Source organism: Branchiostoma lanceolatum, chromosome 7, assembly GCF_035083965.1.
Source record: "Branchiostoma lanceolatum isolate klBraLanc5 chromosome 7, klBraLanc5.hap2, whole genome shotgun sequence".
Classification (NCBI taxonomy): Eukaryota; Metazoa; Chordata; class Leptocardii; order Amphioxiformes; family Branchiostomatidae; genus Branchiostoma; species Branchiostoma lanceolatum.
This window is the reverse complement of record NC_089728.1, coordinates 14,627,532-14,645,882: the sequence shown is the minus strand read 5'-3', so window position 1 is coordinate 14,645,882 and position 18,351 is coordinate 14,627,532. Positions and strand designations below refer to the sequence as shown.

General features: G+C 41.0%; 1 protein-coding gene across 7 annotated transcripts in view; it reads left to right on the top strand.

Annotated features, from left to right (window-relative positions):
- Positions 1-18,351, top strand: part of LOC136437819 (protein virilizer homolog) — a 99,077-nt gene that overhangs the window by 1,261 nt on the left and 79,465 nt on the right. For all 7 annotated transcript variants that reach the window (XM_066432312.1, XM_066432315.1, XM_066432313.1 and 4 more), the window contains exons 2-18: positions 173-282; positions 651-737; positions 1,597-1,645; positions 2,605-2,749; positions 3,330-4,096; positions 4,708-4,803; positions 5,421-5,643; positions 6,035-6,192; positions 6,453-6,534; positions 7,100-7,221; positions 7,908-7,996; positions 8,622-8,715; positions 9,390-9,539; positions 10,149-10,249; positions 17,028-17,140; positions 17,428-17,495; positions 17,731-17,848. In XM_066432312.1, coding sequence (XP_066288409.1) covers positions 173-282; positions 651-737; positions 1,597-1,645; positions 2,605-2,749; positions 3,330-4,096; positions 4,708-4,803; positions 5,421-5,643; positions 6,035-6,192; positions 6,453-6,534; positions 7,100-7,221; positions 7,908-7,996; positions 8,622-8,715; positions 9,390-9,539; positions 10,149-10,249; positions 17,028-17,140; positions 17,428-17,495; positions 17,731-17,848 — 2,572 coding nt within the window. The remainder of the gene's footprint in view (positions 1-172; positions 283-650; positions 738-1,596; positions 1,646-2,604; positions 2,750-3,329; positions 4,097-4,707; positions 4,804-5,420; positions 5,644-6,034; positions 6,193-6,452; positions 6,535-7,099; positions 7,222-7,907; positions 7,997-8,621; positions 8,716-9,389; positions 9,540-10,148; positions 10,250-17,027; positions 17,141-17,427; positions 17,496-17,730; positions 17,849-18,351) is intronic.

Here is an 18,351-nt window from a genome sequence, read left to right as displayed (position 1 = left end):
AACATGTTAATACGCAACTCATGCAGGCTTGTATATACGCACAAGTGTGACAGGGGCTTTAAGGGTGGTATAACACTGATGGTGCGTAGTCAGGCACGTTGACTGATGATGATGTACTAGTATTTAGATACATTGTACTTGGAACAATACCGTGTCTTTGTTGTCTGTACAGTTAAACCTTGACGTGGTGTCCTTCCCCTGTCCTGTACACATCCACGAGGCACGGATCATCCCACAGGGCACCTGGGCACACAGGGACCTACCAGAGGACAAGAAGTATGGGTAAGTACAGTTAACAAACAAACAAACAAACAAACAAGCAAACCGACATACGAGGACATAGGCCCACAGGGAACTAGAGGATAAGAGGTAGTACATGCAAGACTGTTGAATGCAGACTGTTCTTCATATATACATGAACACGTACCAACTGAGTGATTTAATTGTCTCATCTAAGTTATGTATGCAGTATGTAGATCACTTAAACCATATACAGTACTTAATTTGGCGAAGTGTAAGATGCCTTAAGAGCTTTGATTTACCTATAAAAATGTTTTTTCACAAAGTTTTTGTATCAATGATTGTCGAGCCTAACACTTGATATCCTGATATTGTGATCTATCATTTATGTCTGTCCTTTCACTTCTCAGAAAAACCCATCCCTCAGCCTTTGATGTGGATCTGTTTGCCATCAACTTGAACAAGTCCACGGCTGCAGTGTTCGACACACTTGGGAGGTGAGCGTCCCTTACTGTTCCTTGTGTTTCACTGGTCTGTAGAAACAACATACAGGGGAGATCCATTTAATGCAACATCATCATCATCATCATCATCATCGTCGCCGCTTTCATCTGTCGACGATGCGGGCCACCACTGCTTTCCACGCACTTCTGTCCAGTGCCTGCCTTCTCATTCCTTCCCAAGTGAAGCCCAGTTCCTCCAGGTCTCTCATGACAGTTTTCTCCCATGTAATCTGTTGACCTCCCCTCCTTCTTTTCCCTAATGGTACCCAGTTTAATGCCATCCGTGGGAGGCGTGTCCTTGGCATTCTTGCAACATGTCCAAGCCACCTTACTCGTGCTCTGCGCACCAAAGTTGACAAACAGGGTTGACCCGTTCTCCTGCAGACTTCCTCGTTGGAGATGTGCTGTTGCCATCTCATCCTCAGAATGGCTCGTAACCACCTCTGATCGGCAACATCAAGACGTTTTTCTTGTTTCACTGTCATTTGCCAGGTTTCTGAGCCATAGCGTAGAACATAGACAGACGTAAATGGACAGTTTAATGAAGAAGAAGAACTTTTTATATTTTGTACACAGTATGATATATGCTAACAGCTATTAGACATAGTACAAAATAGAAGTATAGAATAAAACTTAACATCCTAATTACTAAAACAATAAGGGCTAGAATAAGTCTTTGATATTGTGTTACAATCGAGTATAATGTGTGATTCTCAGGTCAGACATGTTCATTATTTTTAATAGGTTTCTAAAACAGGAGTTCGAGGATCTCACTTCTCTGAAATATTCAATGTTTCATCTTTGAATGCGCCCTTTTTCTGCTTGTCTAATGAAACTACTTATTGTTTTCCAGTTTCAAGTACAATGCCCATTCCAGCATACAACTCACCACCAATCCCAAGGTAATGTTAACATACATGCACTCAGTTTAGATTTAGTAAGGTAGCAAAAGTGATTGTCTTGTTGGGACTCCCAATTCTTGAAAGAGAAGTACAAAAATTAATGTAGATTTTTTTCATGTTACTATGTAGTACTGCATCATATGACACTATTCTGATAGTGTCACACTTTTGTTCTTTGCAAAATCTCTAGCAAACATTTATATTACTTATGTGAGTGAGCTATAAAATGTATGTATTGTTTCTTGTGCAATTGAGGCAGATACTTGATTTTTGCAATACATTTAGTCTACAGAAGAGAGAGACCAACTTGATGTCATCTGTTACCTTTTGTTAGTTTTATTTGTTGGTTCTCGGATTTTAAAAGATAATGCTGAATTGAAATATTACCATGAAAACCTTGGGTGCAAACAGGTGCTCAATGACCTGCAGTGGCCCCTTCTCTCTGAAAGGAGGAGGAACGCCCGCCTCACCTTTCTCTATAAACTAGTCAATAACTACATTAATATAAACACAGACAATCTTCTGAAACCAGCTCAGGGGCGCACCCAGGGTAGCCACACTCTAGAATTCCAAACAATCAACGCTAAAACAGACTCATTTAAATATTCTTTTTTCCCTCGCACCATACCAGAGTGGAACGCCCTGCCAGGCGCGGTTGTTATGACTCCCACCGTTGAGTCTTTCCGCGCCAGGCTGGAGGCCTGCCCGCCTTAGCCCGGGACCTCCTCCCCCCCTACTTTGCCTCTTGCGGGGTTATCTGGGGGCCCAATAAGTTGAAGTTGAAGTTCCAGGAATATACATGTTGTTAGATGCAATTTTTCCTCCCTGCCTTCTGTTTTCATCTTGACCGCTAGCTTTTATTTCTAAATGTATGAGAACCGAGGAAATCAATTGTTATGGTCTTGGCCATGAAATTTGAAAACCTTTCAGTGGGATTCAAATGTATATTTTGTTTGCAGATTTCCACAGACAGAGTTGCGGTGAAGGGCTGGTACACAGCTCTGACTTTAGCGCTGTACGGTACTCTGACGGAGTCCACCGGTCATGACGACATTCCACCTCCACCTCCCAGCCAACCACAGATCAGGACACAAACCCGCTCTGGTACTTAACCACACATTTTTTAATACCAAATCACTTTGATAAACATCTTTAGCGTAACATATGGTCCAAACTACATTTTGTGTACTTAACTACCTACCTATACCTAGTTCCTCCAGTTTACCAGTTTGTACTGGCAGTTATAGCATTTATTTCTCCAGACATCTTGTTTCACTGCTTTGCTCCTGCCAAGGCTAATTTTTTCCAAATTGTTGTTATTCTCAACTAGCTGTAAGATTACAAAAAGCTAGCCTCCGTGTTGAACACAGGCATTAGAGGACATTGATAACTCAAAGTGTTAAACCATCTTTAAAACTATTTGGACAATCTACTCAGGGAAGTAGATAATATATAGAAGTTTTCCCCAAAGTGTAAGATTTAATGATATTAGAGAGCAGTACAGTTACTTGAAGAGGACATGGTTGGTGCCCACAGAGAATAGAGTCAACATGAGATTCTTTTTCTTAACCATCTCCCTGCTACCTAACTCTGTAACCAATAGAGAATGAGGTGCCATGGTTACTTTAGTGTGCTAAAGGTAAGACCACTTTGTTAAATGTTATACCTCCATCTATCCATGTAGGGAGGGAGTCTAGTCCCAGGACCCAGTCTAGAGACTCGTATCCTGAGAGAAACAGGTCAACTGAGCGCGAACGTGACAGTCCGCGGGCGCACCGCCACAGGTACGAAGATCTGGAATCCAGAACGGGGCGTTCGCCTCGGAGACACAGCCCCGGGCCCCACAGCAGTCGCGATCGGGACAGGGACCGAGACGCGGATTCAGTTTCCTCGCAACCCAGCCTGACCGTCACCATCAGACAGGGACCGCGCACCCCTCCCGGCCCTCCCCCGCCAGACTCCGATGAAGAGGTGGAAGAACCAAAGGAGAGAACACGGGACGAAGGGAGGGAAAGAGAGAGGGAGGGAAGAGACAGCAGAGACAGGAAAGCTAGCGATCGTTCCAGCGAATCTCGAGAAAGGGAGGGCCGGGAACGGGAAAGCAGAGACCGCGACCGAGAGAGAGAAAGTCGAACTAGCAGAGACCGTGAAAGTCGGAGCAGCAGGGAGAGAGAACCACGTGATAGAGAGAAGGAGAGAAGAGAGAAGGATCACGAAGAGGAAGCCTCGACAGTACAAACGCCAGATGTAACAGAAGGGAAGGGTAACCAGGAACTGTTTGAACCACTCACTCCGGAGCATTCTCCAGGAGAACAACACTTTAACCTGTCAGATGGAGAGATAAATGATACGGAGGAGCAGGCGGGAAGGGATCCGGAGGCTTACGAGGAGATTCTTAGTGAGGAGGAAGGGATGGAAGATGAGGATGGACCGGCAGAGGCATCAGCAGAGGTGAGAGACAGCTTTATTGTTTTTTGTTTTGTTTTGTTTTATTTCTTTGCACAACGAGAAAGTGCACAATACATAACACGATAAACAATTATAGATAAAACAGGTGCAGGAGGATGGAAAATGTGTAAATAGCTTATATTAGGCCCCCCTTCTCTTTATCCATCTTTCAACATTTGAAAATCTGTCTTTTTTTGCTCTACTCTCAAATAATTTGCAACAGAACAGATAGGAGAGGAATATAATTATTAAGAATATCATTGTTCCTTATGGTAGTATCACTAGTCTATATACCAAGGCCCGCTTTTGACTGACATCAGTTTATAGTTGTGGTACTATTTTGGTTCTCTTTAGACACTTCAAAAATGACGTCACCAGAGATGTTGCGGACAGCAACAGTCGCCCAACTGTTTAACTGTTGTCCGTGTAAAGCAGGCCTAAGTTATACTTTCCTTAGTTAAGGCATTTAAACTGAGAAACAACACTTCTGCTGTTTATTGAATTTTGCCTTTAAGTTTATAAGTGAAAGAAGAGAAAGTTTAGTTGTCAATAGTTAAATTTTGGGAGTAAATAAGAGAGAGTTTTATTATTAGTTTGATTATTTTGTTCCCCAGGGAGTGGATATCTTCAGCTACACAACAGAAGAGCCATGGCTGTACTTGACCTCCATAACCTTTAACCCCTACCAATGTGACCTGGGACCACTGGTGGTAAGTTGTGGTACTTTGTTTTGTTACTGTAAATGCAGAAATTTTCGCGGGGATTTAATTTCACGATAGGGAGAAAATAGTGTCCGCGGTGGTTTTGAATTCAGCATTGAAATAATACTAGCGCTACATTAACACAATGGAACAGCTTTTTGCAGTGGTTTTAAGTTTGTGATAAAGAGTTCACTGCAAAAACCGCAAACATAAAACTACCGCAACTATTTCTGCATTTACAGTACCTAATATCTACCTGTACCTAAACTACAGTGAGGTTTTCAAGCTTAGATACATGTAAACAAAGGCGTAACAAGAACAACAACAACAGAGGTGGTGGTACAGGAAATTGGTCTATTGTTGAAAATGCATATTAATAACTTGCACTGGATAAAACGGAAGCTTTCAGAAGGGTTATATCAATCCTGAAGTGCTGACGCAGTGCATTTCTTTCCCTCTCTTGGTAGTGTAGTAGTCAAAATAACAATAGCTAGCAAAGGTTTAACCTTTCCCTTGCTAAGGAAGCCTATTGGCTGTAGATTTGATAGGTTATGGGGTTGGGCAGGAGGAGGAAGACCGGGGTACAGCTCAGCGTTAAGTTGTCTGATTTGTGCGGAACCTTCCAGACGTTCTCGTCTCCAGAAAAGACACGCCACGAGCTGGAACTGGCGCAGCTGGAGCAGAAGGAGCCCGAGGAGCGACACGAGTCGGCGGACAAGATGGTGGAACAGGTGGAGGCGATCGGACGGAGCGATGACAGGGGGCCGAAGTGGGTTCAGACCCTGGAGGAGGTACAGGAGCTGGTCACACCTGGGCTGGCTCACCTACAGTACCAGGGACTACACAAAGGTACAGGACAGTACTCAGATAATCATTTATATACAGTTGTTTTTATGTACATGTACTTAATATGTAATAGCTCGTTATACTATCCATGTCGAAATTTCCTTTATAATATCTTGTCTTTGTCCGTGTGTCTTGGGTATGGTTTATTAGAAGGTGGAGCTCAACCCACTCCTTCCACCATGTGCACTTTTGCACCTCCCCAACTGAAATAGGGTGCTCATTTTCTTCTGGGTGGAGTGAGGAATGTTACGTAAACTGCCTTTTCCAAGAACAGAATGTTAAGAACATTATGCCAGGAATCAAAGCAGTGACATCTCGAACCATGTCCCTTGGCCTAACCACTTGGCTATTCGTACAATGTTTTGAATAAGATGAATTCCTGCCAATTTTCCAGACTATCTGTGCACCCTGTACGAGTGGACCCTGCATGGCCTGGAGGTGGACACAGCCCTGACCTTGCCCATAGCCATAAACCTGCGTCTCCTGAAGGCCTCCATGAGGATGGTGGCTGCTCTGTGCGAGTGTGGGCCCGAGGTGGCTGCTGGGCTAATTGTGAGTCAAAGTTTTTAAGACATAGTTGCTTGCTTTTTTACTTGCTTGCTTTCTTACAAGGCTGCCATTGTCACACAGCAGAAAAATGTCTGTATGTCTTTGTTTATTTTCATCTGTGCGAAATAAAGAATAGAACAGATGAATGACATTTTTGGCAGTAATACTCTTGATCATCGCACGGTTTTTAGGGATCTATGAAACCTATTAATAATTGTGAATCATGCAAAATTAATGTTTTTCCATGATTTCCTGTGCTCCAGAGAGCTGGAATCCAGGACAGACTGTTCACCCTACTGTTTGCTGAACACATGTCCTCCTCACTCAAGTTAGCTGCCATCAAAGGTGGGGGAACATCACTCTCTTGAGCAGCCTTTTTTTCTTACAGTAGATGTACCCTTAACCTTTAGCATACTGAAGTAGCCATTTGGCACCCAATTCCCTATTGGCAGCAGGGAGAAGGTTAAAGATGAGTTGTAGCACTCCATTCACAAGCGATATGCCATGTGATAATATTTATCTCACATTACAGTTAGTAAAAGAATGACACTCTGTAATGAACATTTCCTTATGTACAAAATGTACATGTATATATAGCCTGGATGCCAGACCCCTAATCTCCAAAATATCTATGGTGTGGGTATAGATGTTTTAGAGATTGGGGGTCTGGCATCCAGGCTAATGTATATAAGGATGCCTGTGTTTACTGACATTTTTATAGCCTCCCATCCAGCTTTAGATTATCATAATTAATTTGACTTGGAGTTTGAGCTTCTACTCGCTTGCATTGATAAGTGCTGGTTCTCTGAGACAATAAAAGTCGTACTGTACTGTAGCCAATGCCATGAATACTTTACTCAGCCACCGCTTGATAACAATGAACTAATCCTGCTGACTGTATTTTCTCCAGCCTTGGACAGTACCATTAGCTGTCAGGAGGGAGTTGAGAGGTTGTTAGGCTGGCACCAGGAGGAGGAGGGAAAACCCTCCTCAGGATACCAGCAGCTTATTAACCTCATGCTGGGGGACCAGGTGGGTCTGGGTGTTGGTCCAGTTTGGGAGCCCCAGTGCACCTATTCCTAAAAATTAAAAGCTAAGGGGGTTCACATTTGTGTGTATATCAAGTCCGTATGAATTTGGTATTGACATTTTTTTGGCTTAGGTAAAGTTTACGGCCGAAGAATTTTTGTTTGATAACCAGGCTGCAGGCTACTTTAAGGGCGGGTCGTAGAAAATGACTCCTTCTTCACAAACTTTACTTCAGCCCCCAAAAATGCCCAAATTTCAGAACTCATACGGTTTTGATGTACGTGCACCTAACTTAGAACTGTTGGCAAAGTTGTGGTAGAAATGCACTAAGACATTAGACAAAAGAGGATTGATTTTTTTTAAATTCACTGAATTTTTTTAATGCGGGGGTTCCCGACGGAATATGAGAGTTGATATTACACCTCATGGAGACTCTGAGACAGTTTTTAAGAGTTTCACTTGAAGCACAATGACATGTATGTGAAATCTCAACATAGGTATGTTCTTCTATATTAGATAGCACCCGATATCATCAATGCTGACTGGGTGACCTCTGTACTGCATGGTTGAAACTTCCAGAAAATGAAAGTACATGTAGAATGAAAAAATTGAACAGATAATATAAAAATAATACACACGTATAACAGACAAAGTTTCTCTGATTAAAAGTCTTGTCCTGTTGTTCCCAGACTGTGCGAGTAGTGACAGCAGCCACAGCCCTGGTGAGGAAGGCCAGTCTGTATGAGACCATCACTACACTGCAGAGCACTGCAGACCAGTAAGTCTCTCTGTTCCAGAAAATTTTATCTATAATTTATCTATTCTATTTATTGGTTTGGCTGTTCAGCACACACAGCCAGGGCTGCCCAACTAGCCTGTTGCAATTACAAAGGGCTAGCCCTGCTGACAAGGACAAGCCAGTACATTGGAATTTTGACATGGACAGTATAGCAAGCTATAACAATATTCTAAATACATGTACATAAAAACTATTATATACGAATGATGGCAGAAAATTCAGAAAATTGCATAGGAGTCGTTCTTTTCAAAAGTCTAAGATCTTCAATAGAAATGCACCCAGACACATGACTAAAGAGGATTGATTTCTTTTTTACTAGAGAGTGAAGTGTTGTTTTTAACATGTTTACATGTATGTGTGTGTGTGTGTGTGTGTGTGTGTGTGCACTTATGTCTGTATGTGTCACTGCCATGCAGTTTCTGTATGTTCTTCAAGAAGATGTCTACTGCCACAAGCACTGAGGATGTATTGAAGGGGTGAAGTCTGCCATCTCTGTTTGCTGTGTTTACAAACTTTGTGTCGTCATGACGGAGAACATATGTGATAATCAACATTTGATGTGAAAAAAGCAAACTCCTGCTGAAATTTCTCCCGTTGTTTCTAGTATTGTAGAGACGACACAGATTCCAGACCTGGAGACGGAGGGGAAAGTTGAGACGTCTGGCAAGACTGAAGACTCTGACAAGGCTGGTTTAAAGGTGGGGTACTCGTAACATTCCACTTTCTCTGTCATCAGTTAAGAAAGGCTCTTATCTAAGAAACGGAAAAAAGCCTGCAATTTAGTAGTGCAAGAAACTGGAATTTCTTTATTCAAGGGATGACTGATAAGGTGAAAAAAATGATCTGACCAGGCTTGGCCGAAGTTATCACACTTGTAAGATTTCGCCTCATCATGCTATCACAAAAAAAGCTCTTTAAACTTAGTATGCACGAGTGCAGGAAGCTATGAGTGGAGTGCAGAAGCTATGTGAGGAGATTGAAAAATGTACATGTAGCATCCTGTGATCATAAAGTTGTTTGTAAAATACAATGACTTTCTTTCTTAACCTTTAGCACCATGAATAGCCTGACAAATCGCGCTCCTACTGGCCGGCCGGTCCTGTTACCGGTGGGGGTCAGTAACCTCCGGCCGAGAGCTTGTGTAAACTAAGGCTAGCACTATAAAGTGGCTTCTTTACACCCAATATCCTATTGGTTACAGAGTTAGGCAGCAGGGAGAAGGTTGATGTGTTGGCCCACTACTATCAGAGTTTAGACTGGAATGTGAAGGAAATTATGAAAAAACAATTAAATCAACCACTTCTGTTCGTCATGCTGCCATCTCTGATTTAATCAAAGCAATCTCTTGTCCGTGCCATTTCATCTCCATCAGGATGAGGATGATGATGAGGATGTTGCCATGGATACGGCCATGTCTCCTCTGGAGCAGGTGCAGTACAGCGCCAACATGCAGGACATCGAGACCGTCATCAACTGTCTGGAGGAGCTCTGCACAATCGTGCGAGATGCAGTACACATCATTGTAAGTTTGTTGTACACACCACTTACTACCCACCTTTAATTGACAGATCCTGACTGTCAATCACAATTAGCAGTACAAGCAATGCTGGCATGGCAATTAGTAGTTTGACCAATGAGAGAGTGGCTGAATGTCCATTAGGTTTTTGTATCTTTATGTTTTTTTTTTAAATTTCTGTGTCATATTATGAACATGGCAATTAGCAGTTCGACAAATGAGAGAGTAGCTGCATATCTATTTATATATAATTGTATCTTCATGTTTTTTTTGCTTTTCTATGTTTTGATGGAGATAGACAGGTCTATTGGGTCGGTTTATTGTGTCTTTTCTGCCTGAATTAGACCATTTGCTGACCAGACAGTCTTGGTCAAATGCATGAGACCCAGTTTTAAAGAATAACTGACACTTTCATCTTTCCTGACATCTAGGGGGGAGAAATTAATTAAAAAGATATTCAATTTAAAATGGAATATGAAATTCATCAAAGCTGTAGGATTAATGTATTCTTGCACAGGAAACTGAAATTATTTTGGAAGGATAAAAAGAGTTGTGTGAATAGTTTGATTCAATGTGCTGGGTGGGTGAAAAGGAAATATTTTTCTGTCTGACCAGGCCCAGCCCCATCCAAAGGCATTCCCCACCTCAGCTGTTCTAACAGGACACACCACTGTCGGAGACCCATACCCAGTCATCTACCATTACTTCACTACAAGGTACAGTTGTATTGTCATCTTCTTCTCTTATTTTGTCCTCTTTCTGTAGTTGCCAACTTTATACTTATCTACTACACTAGTGTCACTTTGTGCACTCCTTGAATACAGGAATAAAAGACTTGTTGGCTGTGATACCATGTTTTGTCACTCCAATTCTTGTTATGATTACATACAACGTCTACTTTCAAAATTTAGGTATTTTGTTTTTTTGCCCATCTTATTTTTTTTGCCCTCTCGCATTAAATTTGAAGTTTACAGAGGCTGTCATCCATTAAATGTACTTCTTGTGGCCTTAAATAGAGTAAAGAAAGTTATGTTGAATTGAGAATAGATTTCTGATCATCACTGTATCCTGATGTTAAATGTTCTGACATACATAATACATATACGTTTGTTGACGTACAAATGTAGTAGTAGTAGTAGTAGTAGTTAATAAACACCCTCCACTTTAAGTTTGGAATTCCACTTTTCCCATTTTGACAAGTGCTTATATTTTCAATATAAAAGCATTTAAGTGAAAACTGTTTACATATAGTTGATGAGTATAATGTACAGTTATGATTGATAACAATAACTTTCATGAATATTCATTTTGAAATTTTTCTTCCTGCAGGAATTCCTGCAGAATCTGCAGGAATTCCTGCAGGAAGAATTTGTCCTGCAGGTATTTCTGCAGGAAGATATTTTTCCTGCAGGAATCCCTGCAGGAGTCCCTGCAGGAATTCCTGCAGAAATTGCCTTATATTTACAGCAATGTCAGTAGAATATGAGTCATATTGTGCATCAAGTTTTGTTTTACAACTGTTAAGCCAGAACAATGGCGAACACAACAATGAAAATTGCAATGGAAGGTACCTTTTGATCAATCAATTGTTTTCCATGATATATTTTATGATACACAATTGTCTATTTATTCAACTTTTTTTTGTGAAGCTTGCATGCATGTAACTGTTACAATTGTTTTCAAAGAAGATGTCTTTAAAAACACCTAGTACTTTTTAACTCAAGTTTACCTGCATTGAAATACAACAGTCATTAATCATTGCATAATCATCAACTTCTGGCTACCAAGATCTATGGCTTACAATTGCTTATTGTGGCTTTCCTTATTACACAATACAGTTAAATCATTAAGCCATGTCATCAAGGTCTATCTAAACTGAGGGCAGAAGGTTGATTATTGATTGTTATTGATTTGTTGAAGATAGAGCCAGGGGTCAGAATGTGTAAGAATGGCACGTAATGGCCGTAGGATGTTATACTGCAACTTAAAAGAAGGTTTATTTGTAACTCTTTTTATCACCAGGGTGTGATAATCACCTTCCCTCCCTTTTCTCACCCATCTCTAAAGAGACCATGATCTCCATGTTCTTTGTATCCAGATGTTAGCCAGCAGCCACAATGCATGCACTGATATGTAATTCAGGTCATCAGAAAAGATAAAAGATAGTTTCATCAGGTGATAAGTAGTTTACTATCTCACATGTCCCTATCAGACCACAATCCTTTAGGTTTTGAACTGACTGACCTAACCTACTTCTAGTAAATGACCTAACCTGCTACTAGTAAATATTGTAGTAATATTGCAGTACCCCTGGGACAGTTTTTTCAGCAACCCTTTCCAATATTTACCTCTTTTATAGCAAAGAGTACTTTACTTTTAAGGTACTCTATAAGACTTACTTCTTTCGAGGCTATCCCAGGCCTGTTTAAGTGACTAGCAGGTCACTATAGAGAGGTATTGAAATGCAAAAGCACAAAAGAGCAACAAAATAACCCTGATAGATTGAAAAATTGCTTCAAAGTTACACTTAAAATGTGTTATATTTGCCCACCACATGCTGGACACTTGTCCTCAATAGATTTGGGCCCCTCTTGTATATCACACCTACAACAGCAGTTTTCACACATTGGTGGTAAAGTATTATGCATGCATCCATTGTTTTTGGCTTGTTTTGGCGTTTTTATTAATTAGCTTTCTGTTTTGTCAGCTTTTGTTTTTGTCCACCAGCCAATTTGAAAATAGGGTGTGAGCATGCATGCCTGAATGTTCAACAACCAAGAATATATCAAGGAGGTTATAACAGGATTTTAACCTATTCTAACCTCCTTGAATATATCTATGATACAAATATCACATTTTTTAAATACACTTCTATCAAGCAGAGTTTAAAAGTACCTGACCTTGCATCAATCACCTTGCATCAAGGCATTCATGATTGAAGTTTTGAAAATACCCAAATCTGACCAATAGTCTAACTCTAAGGGTTGATCATGATGGTCTCTAACAAAGTCTTTTTTGTCATCCCTTGACAAAATTGAATCCACAGTGAGCCAGCAATTGTCACATGATGACATAGAGTTGAAATATGATAGAATGCCAAACACATGAAGATGTTAAGATTGACATTACGATTTAAAACATCTGGCAAAAGTTTGTTCCAGAGAATATTCTCCTTTTACAATGAATATTCTCCTTTTTCAGTAATTATTCGTTCCATTGATATGCGGGTCAAACTAGCTGAGCTTATCATGAATAAACAAAGGTTCAAACAAATTGTCCGGCCAATTATCAAGTCCTTGGTTGGGCTGCTGAGCATGCATGGTCTTGGCTTTTTGTGTGCCTTCGGCTTGGGGCTGTTGTAAAAAAAGTCCAAGCAGAGGTTAGGGGTGGCCGCAATTTTTTACGTCTCCCTAAATTTCACAAAATCGCGGCCACCACTAGCCCCCCGACAAAACCTCTACTTGCAGAACAGGTCTAGGGAGGACTGTCCAATGAAACCCCGGCTGATCAGAATACTTAACAATTTGAAAGTTACACCTACACCAAGGAGGTAACCTCCTTGCTTACACTAAGAAAGTCTTTTTTGTCATCCCTTTACAAAATTAAATCTACCTCATCACAGTGAGCCAGCAATTGTCACATGATGACATAGAGTTGAAATATGATAGAATGCCAAACACATGAAGATGTTAAGATTGACATATGAATTAAAACATCTGGCAAAAGTTTGTTCCAGAGAATATTTCCATTTTCGATGAGTATTCTCCTTTTTCAATGAGTATTCTCCCTTTTCAGTAATTATTCGTTCCATTGATATGCGGGTCAAACTAGTCCGGCCAATTATCAAGTCCTTGGTTGGGCTGCTGAGCATGCAGGGTCTTGGCTTTTTGTGTGCCTTTGGGTTGGGGCTGTTGTAAAAAAAGTCCAAGCAGAGGTTAGGGGTGGCCACAATTTTTTACGTCTCCCTAATTTCACAAAATTGCGGCCACCACTAGCCCCCCGACAAAACCTCTACTTGCAGAACAGGTCTAGGGAGGACTTTCCAATGAAACCCCGGCTGATCAGAATGCTCAAGGAGGTCCTATTTTAACCTCCTTGGAATACTTAACAATTTGAAAGTTCTTCCCCACATCTGCCTGGAGATTATGATAGCCCCGACCTTGGTATCAGCTGAAAGGTCAAGTCTAGTAAAAGCCAAGTCAAGGCCTTAAGTTTACTTTAAGATACTTTTAATAGGTCGGGGCTATCGTAATCTCCGATTATAGTTGTATATAGAAACTTGAGGTCAATATTTTTTAGCCTCTTTGGTATCAGCAAGGTAATATACATGTATAACCTCCTTGGTATCAGTCAATGTGTAAGCTGAGCAGGTCATATATTAAAGTGCAGAAACCTGAAAATTCACTTCTGGGATGCCAAGGAGGTCTAGATATCAATGGGGATACTTATCTGTATTCATATTTAAAACCTAAAATGGGTAAACCGAGGAAGTTGTATTCTATTTATTTGAATAAACTTGGATAAATCCAATATTTCATGAGAACTCTGAAGTGTAGGCCCATGTTGAAAATCGCAAATCAGCGCTCAAAATGTGAACGCTTGCACTCTTAGAAGTCTTTGAAGGAGGCTAGATAAAAATAATAACAAAGAAGGTTCCATTCCTAGGGGAGATTAGCCTCTACCAGTCTCTGCGCGATCGCTGGGAAAATAGTAGAAATTGGCCAAATAGAGTGAATAGTATACCAGGGGTAGTCCGCTATACAGTGAAGCTTAAGGTCCGTAGATCGCCTATTGAGCTTCACTGCATAGCGGACTACCCCTGGCATACTATTCACTCTATTTGGCCAGTATTTCTACTATTTTCCCAGCAATCGCACGGAGACTGGTTGAGGCTAGGAGACATCACAGGAGTGAGGAGAGATCTCCTTTCAGTTTCAGGGATGCCTGTGGTCACTGGCTTTGAACCCCTTGATTCATGTCAAGGTGTGAATTGCCCTGATTTACATTATAAGTGGCAACAACAATCAGGCACCTGGAAGATAGAATCTCCTTGGCTGTCATCGATGCAGTCAGGAGGTGTGTGCGTATACTGCCCGGGTTTAAACGGGCCCGGCAGATGTTGTGAGTATGTACAGGGGGTTCAATTGATTTTAAACCTCCTTGTACTCACAGTACCAACCAGTAATGAGGCTGTTGTAGTTCCCTTTAACATGCTCAAGGCACCTCCAGATCCTCATTCACGACAATTTCACATCCCTTCCGAACATTCTTGATGGGAGCTGATCTATAGGGTCTGGCCCATTGGTATGTCAAACCAAGGACACCCTTGGTCAAACAAGAATAAAAAATGAAAAACAATTCTGAAGACACAGTAAAGGCTTCAATACACCTCATAACAGTATAATGAATAGTTTAAAACCACCTCAAGGGGCAGCTTGGAACAAGCTGGCTTGACTGGTGTCATCTAAATCTGACTTGGAGTGTTCACGCTCACAGATAATTTGACTTTGCTTAGTACTAGGCGCTTTTGCAGAGCAAACACTACTAAGTACTGAAGCGCCCAAAAAATCACTGGTCAGTCTGACTTGTCAGCCCCTGATGTACGCATGGGGTCTACCAACTCTACGCTTGACTTTGAAAAGTACAAAATAGCCAGTCTCTTCAGGACTTTACTTTGTGGAGACGACAGATAGGACACGGAGGTGTGGCTGCACATGAAAAGTAAATCCCATTTTCTAATAAGGAGGAAAATCTCCTTCCATCAACTTAACCCAACATTTAATAGTGTATCGAGTACTGTGAATGCATTTAAGTTTATGTGGTTTTAATTTTACGGTGGAGAGAAAATGGAGTGTTCACATGGATTTTAAGTTCACGTTTGAGACAATAATAGACAAGGGGGTAGAAGGGAAAAAAATCTTGGCCACTACTACCAGGGAGGTTATATGTGTACTGACCATGGTTTTTCCCTTTTTTGTGAAGGGAGGGCCACGCCTAGCCCCCTAACCAAACCTCTGCTTGGACCCCAGCTCCAAGTCAAGGCATACAAACTACCATGCAAGATCATGCTCAGCAGTAGCCTGAATGTCATCCTGTTTCAGTTCCAGGCTCTAACTGAAACAGGATGACACTCAGGCTAGCTCTGAGCAGCCCCTTGACAATACGCCCTGTCCATGTGTGATCTGTTCAACCAAGGACTTGATAATTGGACAGCATTTGTAGGACAATGGCTTAACCCGCATATGAGAGGAGTGAATAATTACAAAAAAATTTCCATCAGGAGGAATGGATACTCCTTGTTTATAAAGGTCTAAATGGTAGGATTTTGAACCTGGAGAGGATACCCGGTATATTGTCAGGAAGAAAACTTTCTATTCATATGAGTCATAACATCTCATATGTTTGGCATTCTATCATATTTCAACTCCAATGTATTATGATATCATCTAGTTTTTTGAGCTATGGATCTTGGTAGCCAGAAGCAATGATTATGCAATGATTATTATGATTCAATACATATGCCAGGGTTATGGATGTCTTCTTTGAAAACTCCTGTTACAGTACATGCATGCATACAAGATTCACGACATAAATTGAATATATAATTATGATCATATGATGTTGAGAGATGTTGTGAGTATGTACAAAGTGAATGATAAACGAAAAAGCACGGTGACCCTTGAGTGTCTGTTGATGAACCCAAGGACATTATATCTTCTAAATAATATCCTTGATGAACCATATACAGAAATAAACAATTTTCTAAAACAAGATTCTTTCAATGAATGGGTCTGAGAAACCATGGATGTAGCAATTAACTTAATGCAAAATATAAAGGACTCATATCCTATAGACATTGCTGATAACTAGATACATGCATGTATAAGGTACTTCCTGCAGGAATGCCTGCAGGAAAGATGTTTTCCTGCAGGAATTTAACTTCTTCCTGCAGGGACTCCTGCAGGGATTCCTGCAGGAAAAATATCTTCCTGCAGAAATTCCTGCAGGACAAAATCTTCCTGCAGGAATTCCTGCAGATTCTGCAGGAATTACTGCAGGAAGAAAATTTTCAAAATGAATATTCATGAAAGTTATTGTTATCAATCATAACTGTACATCATACTCATCAACTATATGTTAACATTTTTCACTTAAATGCTTTTATATTGAAAATATAAGCACTTGTCAAAATGGGAAAAGTGGAATTCCAAACTTAAAGTGGAGGGTGTAGTAGACTGGTTTATTCAGAAACAGCAAGACATACAAACCTCCTGGCAGCCTGGGAGGCTGAATTACGAGGTTGTTTACACCGAGTTGGTAAAAGAAACATCCTTACACATCAACAATTGCCTTTGGTGGCATACCAAGACATTATGATTGCATTATAAAAATCTCAACAATGACACTTGATTAAAACAATGTACCATTCTTTATGCACGATTCACAACACACCATTGAACCCTGTAATCCTCATTACATGTACCTCCTGTACAGACGGTTGCTGGAGTGCCTGGTTGTGCTGGTGTCCTCCCCCAGTACAGCTGCCCACCCTGGTATCCTCAACGCCATCAAGGACCTCATGACACAGCTCATGCTCACGCAGAAAGGTGGGGAGGAACTCCGTGCTTGAGTGTGTGTGTGTGTGTGTGTGTGTGTGTGCGTGCGCGTGTGTGTGTGTGTGTGTGTGTGTGTGTGTGTGGCAGTGAGTGTGTGTGTGGCAGTGAGTGTGAGTGTGTGTGTGTGGCATTGTGACTGTATGTGTGGCAGTGTGTCTGTGTGTGTGTGGGGGGAGTGATTGTGTATGACAGTGAGAGTGTAATCGGATGTAATTCCTTGCAGTGATCATGAAGATGTATAGATACAAATGTGAAGCATGTTTCTTTGCCCTACACAGGCCTGCTGTACCTGGCTTCTCACTATGAGACTGTCAATGTCCTCATCAGGGTCCTGACTCAGTCCACGGTAAGATACAGAAAAACTAGTTCAAACATTGTCTGTGACGTTTTGTAGGCAACTCAAAGCTTCTTAATGTGTAACGAAATAGCATGCGAGAAAGTTGAGTGTTCCCTTTGCTTGTATACATGTATCTTTAACCTTTAGCACGCTGAAGTATCTGTTGGGGACTCATTTCCCTATTGGTTACAGAGTTTGGCAGCAGGGAGAAGGTTAAGCATTCATGTTTTGTCTTCTCCAACAGGAGTATGACCGTGAAGACTCGAGTATGGACACCACGGCCCAGGACCTGGGTCTGAAGCTGATCTACCACCTCCAGGCACTACAGGCCATCGACCAGTTACAGGAGTGCATCAACAAAGGTGAGTAGAATGTGACTGCTTCTGTGTCTGTAGTTACTGTATCAGTTTTGGCCACACCATCTTATTTTCTTGTTTCTTGGACACTTATAGGCCACACCAATTTAGATTCTTGGTTAACGGTTTTTTTATTTTCCCAAAAAAAATTTGAGAAAAAAAAAATCATGAAAACAGAAGGCTTTGGGGGGGGGGAGGAATAATCTGTTAACCAAGAAATTAAATTGGTGTGGCCTTAGAATGGAAATGTAACATTAGTGATCAGAATGGGAACAGAAGGCTGGGAGGAAAACCTATATGTATATTTACCAAGGTAACAAGTGTGTAACAAGGTATAGACTTCCCCTCAGGCCAGTTGTCATGTTGATAGTTTGAGTTGATTCAGATCCACAATTAGCTAGAAAATGTACAAGACTATAGTTCAGTTTAGCATTGCTTTTTTAGAATCTGAGAACCAACATATGAATTGTTTTTAGTATCATCTTGCATATTTTTGTATCTCGGCTGTC